The sequence below is a fragment of the Pleurodeles waltl genome, chromosome 2_1 (assembly GCF_031143425.1).
Source record: "Pleurodeles waltl isolate 20211129_DDA chromosome 2_1, aPleWal1.hap1.20221129, whole genome shotgun sequence".
In the NCBI taxonomy this organism is placed as follows: domain Eukaryota; kingdom Metazoa; phylum Chordata; class Amphibia; order Caudata; family Salamandridae; genus Pleurodeles; species Pleurodeles waltl.
In genome coordinates, this window is record NC_090438.1 from 34,930,579 (window position 1) to 34,947,116 (window position 16,538).

The 16,538-nt window shown below is 49.0% G+C and overlaps 1 protein-coding gene across 13 annotated transcripts in view; it reads left to right on the plus strand.

The window, feature by feature from the left end:
* The window catches only part of MED12 (mediator complex subunit 12), a 786,294-nt gene that overhangs the window by 584,219 nt on the left and 185,537 nt on the right, over positions 1-16,538 (plus strand). For all 13 annotated transcript variants that reach the window (XM_069209253.1, XM_069209261.1, XM_069209285.1 and 10 more), the window contains one exon: positions 3,479-3,629. In XM_069209253.1, the coding sequence (XP_069065354.1) occupies positions 3,479-3,629 (151 nt within the window). The remainder of the gene's footprint in view (positions 1-3,478; positions 3,630-16,538) is intronic.

The window sequence follows — 16,538 nt, forward strand, 5'->3', positions numbered from 1 at the left end:
GTATCATATGCCACCCTGAGGGACCCACACACAAATTGCACTCAGCTTGCCACCCCAGACTGCGTGTCGGTGCAGACCCTGAGTAAAAATACGACAGGGCACACTCATTGTGTGCAATGCCAAAGTCACTGCATGTAAATCACCCCTACAGCAGGCCTTAAGGCAGAGTGCATTATAATTCATGTGAGGGCATGTCTGCATGAGCAGATATGCCCCTGTGATGTCTAGTTCTATTACTAGATATTGCAAGTGACCCTTTGTAAAGAAATGGCTCCCTGTTGCAGTTACCCCCCACTTTTTGCCTGATACTGATGCTGACTTAACTGAGAAGTGTGCTGGGACCCTGCTAACCAGGCCCCAGCACCAGTGTTCTTTCACCTAAAATGTACCATTGTCTCCACAATTGGCACAACCCTGGCACCCAGGTAAGTCCCTTGTAACTGGTACCCCTGGTACCAAGGGCCCTGATGCCAGGGAAGGTCTCTAAGGGCTGCAGCATGTCTTATGCCACCCTAGGGACCCCTCACTCAGCACAGACACACTGCTTGCCAGCTTGTGTGTGCTGGTGGGGAGAAAATGACTAAGTCGACATGGCACTCCCCTCAGGGTGCCATGCCAACCTCACACTGCCTATGGCATAGGTAAGTCACCCCTCTAACAGGCCTTACTGTCCTAAGGCAGGGTGCACTATACCACAGGTGAGGGCATAGGTGCATGAGCACTACGCCCCTACAGTGTCTAAGCAAAATCTTAGACATTGTAAGTGCAGGGTAGCCATAAGAGTATATGGTCTGGGAGTCTGTCAAAAACGAACTCCACAGCTCCATAATGGCTACACTGAATACTGGGAAGTTTGGTATCTAAACGTCTCAGAAAAATAAACCCACACTGATGCCAGTGTTGGATTTATTAAACAATGCACCCAGAGGGCATCTTAGAGATGCCCCCTGTATTTTACCCAATCCTCTAATTTAGGACTGACTGGTCTGTGCCAGCCTGCCACTAGCAGAAGAGTTTCTGACCCACCCTGGGGTGAGTTCCTTTATTCACTCTGTGGCCAGAAATAAAGCCTGCACTGGGTGGAGGTGCTTCACACCTCCCCCACTGCAGGAACTGAAAGACCTAGCCTCAAAGGCTCAGGCTTTGTGTAAAAATGTCCCAAGGCGCTCCAGCTAGTAGAGATGCCCAGCCCCCAGAGAGAGCCCCCTATATCTCATTTTGATATAGTATATACAGAGCCAGCTTCCTACAGAGGCGTACTCCGAGTTCAAACAAAAGACGCTAAAATCTTGAAGATCAGAGACAGGCCCAATACGCAGTGCAGGGACAGATAGAAGCAACTTTACTCAGATCTTGGGACTGTTGAGTGAAGAAGAAGATAACGCCACAGAAGAAGCAGAAGGAGAGGGCTCTGACTCTGAAAGGGTTATCTTCGATGTTGAAAAAAGAGCACAAGTGACCAAAGAAGAATCACATACAGGTAATGTAGAAAAATATGGTAGCGGTCAAACTGAAAGCTTCAGACTCCAGACCCCATAAGCCTGACTGCGCCGAAAGTCTCGCCGACTGAAAGCAATTTGAGCCAAAAAAAAAACTTGGGTCCCATACAAATGATACTGCAAGTGGGAAAGCCTCAGAGAAGGCATAGAAAGACGATCGTAGTTGAGAGGAAAAAAAAGAAGACAGCTCAGCCAACAGCAGCTGAAAGTTCGACGATGAAAAAGAGAACAGCACCTAGGCTTGATGCCGAAGAACGTGCCCTCGAAATTGAGCGTAATAAAAGAAGTCTTGAATCCGAAATGGCTGTAGTGCTTCAAAAGAAATATGACACCTCCTTTTAGGGATTTCAAATACCATCAAAACCTTTGCCAAGAAGCACTATGGAGGATAAACATTTGGGGGAATTGGAACCTCCTCTGACACCAGAGCCTCAAGAGGAAGAAGAACAAGAGCTCTTCTATGAGGTAGATGACACAGAAGGGCCTGGTTTGTACCAAGACGTCGACGAGTCAAAGCTTCGAACAGTGTCCAGACCTCAAGTCAGATTCACCCGAGAAAGCTGTAGACACTTAGCCGTTAAGGCCATCGCCTCCGGATGATGTTACCATGTAGAACCTTAATGCTGTTAATGAGAGAACAATTCAAACCAATCTGTAAACCAACCTTGAAATTCATCACACCATGATGTCGCTCTGCAGAGTAAGCGAACTGCAAGCAGTGACCATACAGGAACCGTTCTTGCAAGTACATAAAGACAGAGTAGTCATGAGGACTGACCATGTGTCCTTCGGAAGGTTCTATATCCCACTTCCACATGAACCAAGCTATTCAGGTGCTGAGTTTTTTCCCACTATCTAAAGACTCAAGCAGAGCGAGCATTACATGCTCTGGATGCCCAAAGGGCAACAGTATATTACATAGAAAAAAAGTTAAACAATCAGGGAAGGAAAACAACTCTTTGTGTCATTTGCAGGCGATAAAGGAGAACCAGCTCAAAGCTCACCATCACAAAGTGGATAACTCAAACAATTTAAATGTGTCACATGGGAGCTAGCATCCAGCTAGATGCAAAACCAAGAGCACACTCGACGAGAAAGAAAGGAACAATAGTCTTCCTGGCTAACGTTCGGCTTAGTGACATATGTCATCAATACACACGTTCACAAAACAGTACTCCGTTGATACACAGGTAAACAGAGAGGCACAAGCATGACAGAGTTCTGAAATCTCTCTTTACAAATTCAACCTCATCTTCAACACAACCACCACAATGAAGAAACCACTACAAAATCAACCCACAGCTTGTGAATCCAGGAAAGATTCACCCTGCAAAACAAAATGGTTACTTACCTCTAGGAGTAGTTTTGCAGCTTGAAAGATTTTCTGGATTCACATGCGGCCCACCCGCCTCCCCAGGAAATGAGGCGAGACAAATGAACAGAAGACAGTTAGTGTACAGATTATGGAAGCCCACTGGACAGTATTAAAAAGAAAAAAGCTGAATATGGCAAACAGGAGTGGGACTTCCATTGCATTTAGTCCTGCTACTGACTGGCCAGGAAGCTGCCTCTGAGCGGTTTGAGAGCTTGTTCCACCAGGACTAGGGCTGCTGTGTTGGCATGCGGATTGCCTGCCCTTGCCATCTGCCAGGCTGCAACTTTGGGCGTCAGTACATACAGTCATGAAGCACTATTTCCTTGGTCGCCAGGTCTGGCAGAGAGGACATTTTTGCTCTCTCAATGCTGCAAGACTAGACAGATATAAAGATAGTCCAGCTTCCAACCTGTGCTCTCCTTTTCATCTTTTTGAACTTTTCATTGTAGTGTTCTGCTTTCCTTGCTCCTTTCCAAAGTCATCCTGTGCCTCCTCACTATTTCAATTGCTGGCTATGTTCCTTTTCTTGCCTCATGTGTATTATTCTGTCCTTGCTTCCTAAGTATTTTACTCATGTCCTTGGTGGTGTTCTTCTTTCTTTTAGGAATTTGGAATGACTCCAGGTCGAGGTATGCCCTACACAGTGGGAATGGCGTCTGACCTTATGCATCACCAGAATGCAAATGCCATTTCGAGAATGCCATATGGACAATCCCCTGTTGGCCTCTACACACAGAATCAGCCTCTTCCAGCAGGTCAGCATAGATTTCCACTTCGCAAAATGTGAACATATTTTTAAAGGAATTATTAAAGTCACTTTAGATGGTATCGTAAGAGTTTCCTGTTTTTGGGAGATGGATAGATCACCTATATGTGCAGCATCCAGTGCCCTTAGCAACTAAGCACAAACATGACCACCATCTTGTGCAGCACACACGTGGTGTCCAGTGGAATCCAGCACTCACCTGTCAAGACACACTTGTGAGAAGACTGTCACTTGCACTGACTCTCACAAAGTCTTACAAATCACCCGCTTGCACACCTTCCATGCATGCATGATCCAGACGTGAGTTCTAAGAAGCCCAGTTGTTAGAAACTACACAGAGGAAGCCAGTCGACCATCTCTTCCCGAAGATGCAAGTAAAAAAGTGAATTGTGTACTGCCACCACTCAGTCTGTCATAGCTTGAGTTAAGTGGACTGTAGTCACCTAGGTCAGTTGAGGCACTCTTTGCATGTCCCTGTGATATTTGAACCCAGCTCGGATATCTCAGTTGTTAAACAGGTGAATTCTCAGTGACCTTTAATGATTGTCTAGCTCACTGGACTGGGGGAAAAACACACTAGGCAAAGGTGGAAAGCATATGACGACCAAGTAGCAAACTTTACCAGGCCTTGTAGAGGACTTTTGTGCAACAGAACTTTTCCCTCCCTGTAGGAAGTTGGCTCTGTATGTGCTATTTCAAAGTAAGGAATAGCATGCACAGAGTCCAAGGGTTCCCCTTAGAGGTAAAATAGTGGTAAAAATAGATAATACTAATGCTCTATTTTGTGGTAGTGTGGTCGAGCAGTAGGCTTATCCAAGGAGTAGTGTTAAGCATTTGTTGTACATACACAAGACAATAAATGAGGTACACACACTCAGAGACAAATCCAGCCAATAGGTTTTTATATAGAAAAATATCTTTTCTTAGTTTATTTTAAGAACCACAGGTTCAAATTCTACATGTAATAGCTCATTCGAAAGGTATTGCAGGTAAGTACTTTAGGAACTTCAAATCATCAAAATTGCATGTATACTTTTCAAGTTATTGACAAATAGCTGTTTTAAAAGTGGACACTTAGTGCAATTTTCACAGTTCCTAGGGGAGGTAAGTATTTGTTAGTTTTACCAGGTAAGTAAGACACTTACAGGGTTCAGTTCTTGGTCCAAGGTAGCCCACCGTTGGGGGTTCAGAGCAACCCCAAAGTCACCACACCAGCAGCTCAGGGCCGGTCAGGTGCAGAGTTCAAAGTGGTGCCCAAAACACATAGGCTAGAATGGAGAGAAGGGGGTGCCCCGGTTCCGGTCTGCTTGCAGGTAAGTACCCGCGTCTTCGGAGGGCAGACCAGGGGGGTTTTGTAGGGCACCGGGGGGGACACAAGTCCACACAGAAATTTCACCCTCAGCGGCGCGGGGGCGGCCGGGTGCAGTGTAGAAACAAGCGTCGGGTTCGCAATGTTAGTCTATGAGAGATCTCGGGATCTCTTCAGCGCTGCAGGCAGGCAAGGGGGGGATTCCTCGGGGAAACCTCCACTTGGGCAAGGGAGAGGGACTCCTGGGGGTCACTTCTCCAGTGAAAGTCCGGTCCTTCAGGTCCTGGGGGCTGCGGGTGCAGGGTCTCTCCCAGGTGTCGGGACTTTAGGTTCAAAAGAGTCGCGGTCAGGGGAAGCCTCGGGATTCCCTCTGCAGGCGGCGCTGTGGGGGCTCAGGGGGGACAGGTTTTGGTACTCACAGTATCAGAGTAGTCCTGGGGTCCCTCCTGAGGTGTTGGATCTCCACCAGCCGAGTCGGGGTCGCCGGGTGCAGTGTTGCAAGTCTCACGCTTCTTGCGGGGAGCTTGCAGGGTTCTTTCAAGGCTGCTGGAAACAAAGTTGCAGCCTTTCTTGGAGCAGGTCCGCTGTCCTCGGGAGTTTCTTGTCTTTTCGAAGCAGGGGCAGTCCTCAGAGGATGTCGAGGTCGCTGGTCCCTTTGGAAGGCGTCGCTGGAGCAGGATCTTTGGAAGGCAGGAGACAGGCCGGTGAGTTTCTGGAGCCAAGGCAGTTGTCGTCTTCTGGTCTTCCGCTGCAGGGGTTTTCAGCTGGGCAGTCCTTCTTCTTGTTGCAGGAATCTGATTTTCTAGGGTTCAGGGTAGCCCTTAAATACTAAATTTAAGGGCGTGTTTAGGTCTGGGGGGTTAGTAGCCAATGGCTACTAGCCCTGAGGGTGGGTACACCCTCTTTGTGCCTCCTCCCAAGGGGAGGGGGTCACAATCCTAACCCTATTGGGGGAATCCTCCATCTGCAAGATGGAGGATTTCTAAAAGTTAGAGTCACCTCAGCTCAGGACACCTTAGGGGCTGTCCTGACTGGCCAGTGACTCCTCCTTGTTTTTCTCATTATTTTCTCCGGCCTTGCCGCCAAAAGTGGGGCCTGGCCGGAGGGGGCGGGCAACTCCACTAGCTGGAGTGTCCTGCTGGGTTGGCACAAAGGAGGTGAGCCTTTGAGGCTCACCGCCAGGTGTGACAATTCCTGCCTGGGAGAGGTGTTAGCATCTCCACCCAGTGCAGGCTTTGTTACTGGCCTCAGAGTGACAAAGGCACTCTCCCCATGGGGCCAGCAACATGTCTCGGTTTGTGGCAGGCTGCTAAAACTAGTCAGCCTACACAGATAGTCGGTTAAGTTTCAGGGGGCACCTCTAAGGTGCCCTCTGTGGTGTATTTTACAATAAAATGTACACTGGCATCAGAGTGCATTTATTGTGTTGAGAAGTTTGATACCAAACTTCCCAGTTTTCAGTGTAGCCATTATGGTGCTGTGGAGTTCGTGTTTGACAGACTCCCAGACCATATACTCTTATGGCTACCCTGCACTTACAATGTCTAAGGTTTTGTTTAGACACTGTAGGGGTACCATGCTCATGCACTGGTACCCTCACCTATGGTATAGTGCACCCTGCCTTAGGGCTGTAAGGCCTGCTAGAGGGGTGTCTTACCTATACTGCATAGGCAGTGAGAGGCTGGCATGGCACCCTGAGGGGAGTGCCATGTCGACTTACTCGTTTTGTCCTCACTAGCACACACAAGCTGGTAAGCAGTGTGTCTGTGCTGAGTGAGAGGTCTCCAGGGTGGCATAAGACATGCTGCAGCCCTTAGAGACCTTCCTTGGCATCAGGGCCCTTGGTACTAGAAGTACCAGTTACAAGGGACTTATCTGGATGCCAGGGTCTGCCAATTGTGGATACAAAAGTACAGGTTAGGGAAAGAACACTGGTGCTGGGGCCTGGTTAGCAGGCCTCAGCACACTTTCAATTGTAAACATAGCATCAGCAAAGGCAAAAAGTCAGGGGGCAACCATGCCAAGGAGGCATTTCCTTACACAACCCCCCCCCAAACGAAAGAGGATGAGACTAACCTTTCCCAAGAGAGTCTTCATTTTCTAAGTGGAAGAACCTGGAAAGGCCATCTGCATTGGCATGGGCAGTCCCAGGTCTGTGTTCCACTATAAAGTCCATTCCCTGTAGGGAGATGGACCACCTCAACAGTTTAGGATTTTCACCTTTCATTTGCATCAGCCATTTGAGAGGTCTGTGGTCAGTTTGAACTAGGAAGTGAGTCCCAAAGAGGTATGGTCTCAGCTTCTTCAGGGACCAAACCACAGCAAAGGCCTCCCTCTCAATGGCACTCCAACGCTGCTCCCTGGGGAGTAACCTCCTGCTAATGAAAGCAACAGGCTGGTCAAGGCCATCATCATTTGTTTGGGACAAAACTGCCCCTATCCCATGTTCAGAGGCATCAGTCTGCACAATGAACTGCTTAGAATAATCTGGAGCTTTGAGAACTGGTGCTGAGCACATGGCTTGTTTCAGGGTGTCAAAGGCCTGTTGGCAGTCCACAGTCCAGTTCACTTTCTTGGGCATTTTCTTGGAGGTGAGTTCAGTGAGGGCTGTCACAATGGATCCATATCCCTTCACAAACCTCCTGTAGTACCCAGTCAAGCCAAGGAATGCCCTGACTTGAGTCTGGGTTTTTGGAGCTACCCAGTCCAGAATAGTCTGGATCTTGGGTTGGAGTGGCTGAACTTGGCCTCCACCTACAAGGTGTCCCAAGTAAACCACAGTTCCCTGCCCTATCTGGCATTTGGATGCCTTGATAGAGAGGCCTGCAGATTGCAGAGCCTTCAAAACCTTCCTCAGGTGGACCAGGTGATCCTGCCAGGTGGAGCTAAAGACAGCAATATCATCAAGATAAGCTGTGCTAAAGGACTCCAAGCCAGCAAGGACTTGATTCACCAACCTTTGGAAGGTGGCAGGGGCATTCTTTAAACCAAAGGGCATAACAGTAAACTGATAATGCCCATCAGGTGTGGAGAATGCTGTCTTTTCTTTTGCTCCAGGTGCCATTTTTATTTGCCAGTACCCTGCTGTCAAGTCAAAGGTACTTAGAAATTTGGCAGCACCTAATTTATCAATGAGCTCATCAGCTCTTGGAATTGGATGGGCATCTGTCTTGGTGACAGAATTGAGCCCTCTGTAGTCCACACAAAACCTCATCTCTTTCTTTCCATCTTTGGTGTGAGGTTTGGGGACTAAGACCACTGGGCTAGCCCAGGGGCTGTCAGAGCGCTCAATCACTCCCAATTCCAGCATCTTGTGGACTTCCACCTTGATGCTTTCCTTAACATGGTCAGACTGTCTGAAGATTTTGTTCTTGACAGGCATGCTGTCTCCTGTGTCCACATCATGGGTACACAGGTGGGTCTGACCAGGGGTTAGGGAGAAAAGCTCAGGAAACTGTTGTAGGACTCTCCTACAATCAGCCTGCTGTTGGCCAGAGAGGGTGTCTGAGTAGATCACTCCATCTACTGTGCCATCTTTTGGGTCTGATGACAGAAGATCAGGGAGAGGTTCACTCTCTGCCTCCTGATCCTCATCTGTTACCATTAACAGATTCACATCAGCCCTGTCATGGAAGAGCTTAAGGCGGTTCACATGGATCACCCTCTTGGGGCTCCTGCTTGTGCCCAGGTCCACCAGGTAGGTGACCTGACTCTTCCTCTCTAGCACTGGGTAAGGGCCACTCCATTTGTCCTGGAGTGCCCTGGGAGCCACAGGCTCCAGAACCCAGACTTTCTGCCCTGGTTGGAACTCAACCAGTGCAGCCTTTTGGTCATACCAAAACTTCTGGAGCTGTTGGCTGGCCTCAAGGTTTTTGGTTGCCTTTTCCATGTACTCTGCCATTCTAGAGCGAAGGCCAAGTACATAGTCCACTATGTCCTGTTTAGGCTCATGGAGAGGTCTCTCCCAGCCTTCTTTAACAAGGGCAAGTGGTCCCCTTACAGGATGACCAAACAGAAGTTCAAAGGGTGAGAATCCTACTCCCTTCTGTGGTACCTCCCTGTAAGCGAAAAGCAGACATGGCAGGAGGACATCCCATCTCCTTTTGAGTTTTTCTGGGAGCCCCATGATCATGCCTTTTAATGTCTTGTTGAATCTCTCAACTAAGCCATTAGTTTGTGGATGGTAGGGTGTAGTGAATTTATAAGTCACTCCACACTCATTCCACATGTGCTTTAGGTATGCTGACATGAAGTTGGTACCTCTGTCAGACACCACCTCCTTAGGGAAACCCACTCTGGTAAAGATACCAATGAGGGCCTTGGCTACTGCAGGGGCAGTAGTCGACCTAAGGGGAATAGCTTCAGGATACCTGGTAGCATGATCCACTACTACCAGGATATACATATTTCCTGAGGCTGTGGGAGGTTCTAGTGGACCAACTATGTCCACACCCACTCTTTCAAAGGGCACCCCCACCACAGGAAGTGGAATGAGGGGGGCCTTTGGATGCCCACCTGTCTTACCACTGGCTTGACAGGTGGGGCAGGAGAGGCAAAACTCCTTAACCATGTTGGACATATTGGGCCAGTAGAAGTGGTTGACTAACCTCTCCCACGTCTTGGTTTGTCCCAAATGTCCAGCAAGGGGAATGTCATGGGCCAATGTTAGGATGAACTCTCTGAACAGCTGAGGCACTACCACTCTCCTAGTGGCACCAGGTTTGGGGTCTCTGGCCTCAGTGTACAGGAGCCCATCTTCCCAATAGACCCTATGTGTTCCATTTTTCTTGCCTTTGGACTCTTCAGCAGCTTGCTGCCTAAGGCCTTCAAGAGAGGGACAGGTTTCTTGTCCCTTACACAGCTCCTCCCTTGAGGGTCCCCCTGGGCCCAAGAGCTCAACCTGATAAGGTTCAAGCTCCAAAGGCTCAGTTCCCTCAGAGGGCAGAACTTCTTCATGAGAAGAGAGGTTCCCTTTCTTTTGCTGTGTTGCAGTTGGTTTCCCAACTGACTTTCCTTTTCTCTTGGTAGGCTGGGCCATTCTTCCAGACTCCAGCTCTACTTGTTCACCCTGTGCCTTGCACTGTGCTCTGGTTTTCACACACACCAGTTCAGGGATACCCAGCATTGCTGCATGGGTTTTTAGTTCTACCTCAGCCCATGCTGAGGACTCCAGGTCATTTCCAAGCAGACAGTCCACTGGGATATTTGAGGAGACCACCACCTGTTTCAGGCCATTGACCCCTCCCCATTCTAAAGTAACCATTGCCATGGGATGTACTTTTCTCTGATTGTCAGCGTTGGTGACTGTGTAAGTTTTTCCAGTCAGGTATTGGCCAGGGGAAACCAGTTTCTCTGTCACCATGGTGACACTGGCACCTGTATCCCTCAGGCCCTCTATTCTAGTCCCATTAATTAAGAGTTGCTGTCTGTATTTTTGCATGTTAGGCGGCCAGACAGCTAGTGTGGCTAAATCCACCCCACCCTCAGAAACTAGAGTAGCTTCAGTGTGGACCCTGATTTGCTCTGGGCACACTGTTGATCCCACTTGGAGACTAGCCATACCAGTGTTACCTGGATGGGAGTTTGGAGTGGAACCTTTCTTGGGACAGGCCTTGTCTCCAGTTTGGTGTCCATGCTGTTTACAGCTATGACACCAGGCCTTTTTGGGATCAAAGTTTTTACCCTTGTACCCATTGTTTTGTGAAGAGGCTCTGGGCCCACCCTCCTGTGCAGGTTTTTGGGGGCCTGTAGAAGACTCTTTACTATTTTTAGTTTTGGTTGTCTCATCACCCTTCTGCTGGGGAGTCTTTGTGACCCCTTTCTTTTGGTCACCCCCTGTTGAAGTCTTGGACACCCTTGTCTTGACCCAATGGTCCGCCTTCTTTCCCAATTCTTGGGGAGAAATTGGTCCTAGGTCTACCAGATGCTGATGCAGTTTATCATTGAAACAATTACTTAACAGGTGTTCTTTCACAAATAAATTGTACAGCCCATCATAATTACTTACACCACTGCCTTGAATCCAACCATCTAGTGTTTTCACTGAGTAGTCAACAAAGTCAACCCAGGTCTGGCTCGAGGATTTTTGAGCCCCCCTGAACCTAATCCTGTACTCCTCAGTGGAGAATCCAAAGCCCTCAATCAGGGTACCCTTCATGAGGTCATAAGATTCTGCATCTTGTCCAGAGAGTGTGAGGAGTCTATCCCTACACTTTCCTGTGAACATTTCCCAAAGGAGAGCACCCCAGTGAGATCTGTTCACTTTTCTGGTTACACAAGCCCTCTCAAAAGCTGTGAACCATTTGGTGATGTCATCACCATCTTCATATTTAGTTACAATCCCTTTAGGGATTTTCAACATGTCAGGAGAATCTCTGACCCTATTTATGTTGCTGCCACCATTGATGGGTCCTAGGCCCATCTCTTGTCTTTCCCTCTCTATGGCTAGGATCTGTCTTTCCAAAGCCAATCTTTTGGCCATCCTGGCTAACTGGATGTCCTCTTCACTGGGGCTATCCTCAGTGATTTCAGAGGTGTTGGTCTCTCCTGTGAGGGAACCAGCATCTCTGACTATTATTTTTGGAGTCAGGGTTTGAGGGACCCTGTTCTCCCTAGATAGGACTGGTAGGGGGGAATTGTCCTCCAAGTCACTATCCTCTTCCTCTGAGTTGCCACCCTCAGAGGGGTTGGCCTTTTCAAACTCTGCCAAAAGCTCCTGGAGCTGTATTTTGGTAGGTTTGGGGCCCATTGTTATTTTCTTTATTTTACAGAGTGACCTTAGCTCCCTCATCTTAAGATGGAGGTAAGGTGTGGTGTCGAGTTCCACCACAGTCACATCTGTGCTAGACATTTTGTTTCTAAAAGTTGGAATACTTTTAAGAATCTACAACTGTTTCTAGAATCTAATTTCAAACTTTTAACAAACTTTTAAACTCTAAAAGACAATGCTAAACAGGGACTTAACACACAAGGCCCTAGCAGGACTTTTAAGAATTTAGAAAACTTTTCAAATTGCAAAAATCAATTTCTAATGACAATTTTGGAATTTGTCGTGTGATCAGGTATTGGCTGAGTAGTCCAGCAAATGCAAAGTCTTGTACCCCACCGCTGATCCACCAATGTAGGAAGTTGGCTCTGTATGTGCTATTTCAAAGTAAGGAATAGCATGCACAGAGTCCAAGGGTTCCCCTTAGAGGTAAAATAGTGGTAAAAATAGATAATACTAATGCTCTATTTTGTGGTAGTGTGGTCGAGCAGTAGGCTTATCCAAGGAGTAGTGTTAAGCATTTGTTGTACATACACAAGACAATAAATGAGGTACACACACTCAGAGACAAATCCAGCCAATAGGTTTTTATATAGAAAAATATCTTTTCTTAGTTTATTTTAAGAACCACAGGTTCAAATTCTACATGTAATAGCTCATTCGAAAGGTATTGCAGGTAAGTACTTTAGGAACTTCAAATCATCAAAATTGCATGTATACTTTTCAAGTTATTGACAAATAGCTGTTTTAAAAGTGGACACTTAGTGCAATTTTCACAGTTCCTAGGGGAGGTAAGTATTTGTTAGTTTTACCAGGTAAGTAAGACACTTACAGGGTTCAGTTCTTGGTCCAAGGTAGCCCACCGTTGGGGGTTCAGAGCAACCCCAAAGTCACCACACCAGCAGCTCAAGGCCGGTCAGGTGCAGAGTTCAAAGTGGTGCCCAAAACACATAGGCTAGAATGGAGAGAAGGGGGTGCCCCGGTTCCGGTCTGCTTGCAGGTAAGTACCCGCGTCTTCGGAGGGCAGACCAGGGGGGTTTTGTAGGGCACCGGGGGGGACACAAGTCCACACAGAAATTTCACCCTCAGCGGCGCGGGGGCGGCCGGGTGCAGTGTAGAAACAAGCGTCGGGTTCGCAATGTTAGTCTATGAGAGATCTCGGGATCTCTTCAGCGCTGCAGGCAGGCAAGGGGGGGATTCCTCGGGGAAACCTCCACTTGGGCAAGGGAGAGGGACTCCTGGGGGTCACTTCTCCAGTGAAAGTCCGGTCCTTCAGGTCCTGGGGGCTGCGGGTGCAGGGTCTCTCCCAGGTGTCGGGACTTTAGGTTCAAAAGAGTCGCGGTCAGGGGAAGCCTCGGGATTCCCTCTGCAGGCGGCGCTGTGGGGGCTCAGGGGGGACAGGTTTTGGTACTCACAGTATCAGAGTAGTCCTGGGGTCCCTCCTGAGGTGTTGGATCTCCACCAGCCGAGTCGGGGTCGCCGGGTGCAGTGTTGCAAGTCTCACGCTTCTTGCGGGGAGCTTGCAGGGTTCTTTCAAGGCTGCTGGAAACAAAGTTGCAGCCTTTCTTGGAGCAGGTCCGCTGTCCTCGGGAGTTTCTTGTCTTTTCGAAGCAGGGGCAGTCCTCAGAGGATGTCGAGGTCGCTGGTCCCTTTGGAAGGCGTCGCTGGAGCAGGATCTTTGGAAGGCAGGAGACAGGCCGGTGAGTTTCTGGAGCCAAGGCAGTTGTCGTCTTCTGGTCTTCCGCTGCAGGGGTTTTCAGCTGGGCAGTCCTTCTTCTTGTTGCAGGAATCTGATTTTCTAGGGTTCAGGGTAGCCCTTAAATACTAAATTTAAGGGCGTGTTTAGGTCTGGGGGGTTAGTAGCCAATGGCTACTAGCCCTGAGGGTGGGTACACCCTCTTTGTGCCTCCTCCCAAGGGGAGGGGGTCACAATCCTAACCCTATTGGGGGAATCCTCCATCTGCAAGATGGAGGATTTCTAAAAGTTAGAGTCACCTCAGCTCAGGACACCTTAGGGGCTGTCCTGACTGGCCAGTGACTCCTCCTTGTTTTTCTCATTATTTTCTCCGGCCTTGCCGCCAAAAGTGGGGCCTGGCCGGAGGGGGCGGGCAACTCCACTAGCTGGAGTGTCCTGCTGGGTTGGCACAAAGGAGGTGAGCCTTTGAGGCTCACCGCCAGGTGTGACAATTCCTGCCTGGGAGAGGTGTTAGCATCTCCACCCAGTGCAGGCTTTGTTACTGGCCTCAGAGTGACAAAGGCACTCTCCCCATGGGGCCAGCAACATGTCTCGGTTTGTGGCAGGCTGCTAAAACTAGTCAGCCTACACAGATAGTCGGTTAAGTTTCAGGGGGCACCTCTAAGGTGCCCTCTGTGGTGTATTTTACAATAAAATGTACACTGGCATCAGAGTGCATTTATTGTGTTGAGAAGTTTGATACCAAACTTCCCAGTTTTCAGTGTAGCCATTATGGTGCTGTGGAGTTCGTGTTTGACAGACTCCCAGACCATATACTCTTATGGCTACCCTGCACTTACAATGTCTAAGGTTTTGTTTAGACACTGTAGGGGTACCATGCTCATGCACTGGTACCCTCACCTATGGTATAGTGCACCCTGCCTTAGGGCTGTAAGGCCTGCTAGAGGGGTGTCTTACCTATACTGCATAGGCAGTGAGAGGCTGGCATGGCACCCTGAGGGGAGTGCCATGTCGACTTACTCGTTTTGTCCTCACTAGCACACACAAGCTGGTAAGCAGTGTGTCTGTGCTGAGTGAGAGGTCTCCAGGGTGGCATAAGACATGCTGCAGCCCTTAGAGACCTTCCTTGGCATCAGGGCCCTTGGTACTAGAAGTACCAGTTACAAGGGACTTATCTGGATGCCAGGGTCTGCCAATTGTGGATACAAAAGTACAGGTTAGGGAAAGAACACTGGTGCTGGGGCCTGGTTAGCAGGCCTCAGCACACTTTCAATTGTAAACATAGCATCAGCAAAGGCAAAAAGTCAGGGGGCAACCATGCCAAGGAGGCATTTCCTTACACTCCCCCACTGTCACCATTATAAAGTTAGTGATTGTTGGTTGCGCTTTTATGCATCATATTCTTTAAATTGCAAAACTATTTCTCCTTCAGTGTCTGAGGGGCAGTCCAACCCTATATCACCTATGACAAAAGGGAAAAGATATTTTGCGGCCTTTTAAATAGGAAAATTGACTGCTGTGGTGGTTCAGTGTAGGAATTTGGCCTGGTGTGTGGAGGGTACCTAAGATACTTACACCTTATACCAGGTCCATGTATCTCCTGTTAGTGAAGTGCAGGCAGTGTCTAGAAGCCATGCTCTCTAGAGGTAGCTGTGGGTGATCAGCCAAGGCTTGTCTAGGAGACATGCAAAGCTCATGCAACACCACTGTAGTCACACAGCACTTACACACATGGAAGAAAACACTGTGTTCCGAAAATAAAGGGTATTTATTACAGTAATGCAGTACCAAAACACTAGATAGGCAACCCTCCAATAGGAGGTGAGTAAACCCAAAGCGAAGTACCACAGTGCCCCCAGCGACCAGGAAGAAAGGAATAGGCTACTGGATTTTCCACAAACCACCTGAAAGGAAGAAAATGAAGAAAATGCAACACCCAGACAAGACTGCAAGAAACCAGCTGTGGATTCCTGAAGAGGAAGACCTGTGGAAGAAGGGGACCAAGTCCAGAAGTCCCAGAAGAGTCCAGGGGGAGCAGGAGCTACTACCCACCCAACTGTTGTTGCATGAGTTGGTCGACGGTAGGACGAAGACGGTCAGGAATGCAGCCCTGGACCAGGTGAAAAGTTCCTGGAGGATGCAGTCGACGTCCCATGCTGGATGGATGATTACATTCGGTCAGTGGCTTGGAAGAGCCACAAACAAGCCTTGGCAAAGGTAGAAATCGTGGTGAAGCAAAAGTAGAGCTGGCTGGGACCAGCAAGGTCCAGGAGGACTCAACCCATGGGAGATGTCCTAGGGGGGCCCTCAGCAAGGCAGAAACTCCACAGAAGACGAGGCAGCCCCCATAGGAGAGCCACTGGATGAGGAACCAGGAGTCACAGAGGAGCCCATGCAGCACAACTGGAGAAAGGGCCTTATACCGCAGGAGAAGCGTGCAGAGGGCTGTGCGTCGCACGAAGGAGTGCTGGGGCTACTCACAGCCTGAAGATCCCTTGGAGGAGATGCCAACAAGCCTTGGTAGCTGCGCAGGGTTACTGTCCTGCGTGGGAAGGCAAAGGCTTACCTTCACCAAAGTTGGACAACTGGCAGAGATGACCAAGAGGACTACTCCAGACCACCACCCGTGATGCAGGATCCACGCAGCTCAGGATGAGAGGAGATCCACGCAGCCGGTCATCGTTGCAGTTGGTGCCTGCGGATGCAGAGGAGTGACTCCTTCACTCCAAGGGAGATTCCTTTTTCCCTCTCATGCAGGCTGAAGACTTGCCACCCTCAGAGGATGCACAGCCAGGGAAATGTTGAAGAAGCTGGAAGGAGCCATGAAAACAATTTTGCAAGCCGAGTCTTCGTCGTCGTGGATGCAGATTGTTGGTTCCTGGAGGGTCCAGTCGCAGTTCCAGTGGCCAGACGTTGAAGCAGAGGTTGCAGAGTAGTCCTGCTGGAATCTTGCAAGCCGAATCTGAGGACCCACCCAAGAGAGAGACCCTAACTAACCCTGAAAGGGGGGTTGGTCACCTAGCCAGGTGAGCACCTATCAGGATTGTGCTCTGACGTCACCTGCCTGACCTGCCACTCAGATGCTCCCAGAGGTCTCTGCCAACCTTGGATTCAAGATGGCAGAACC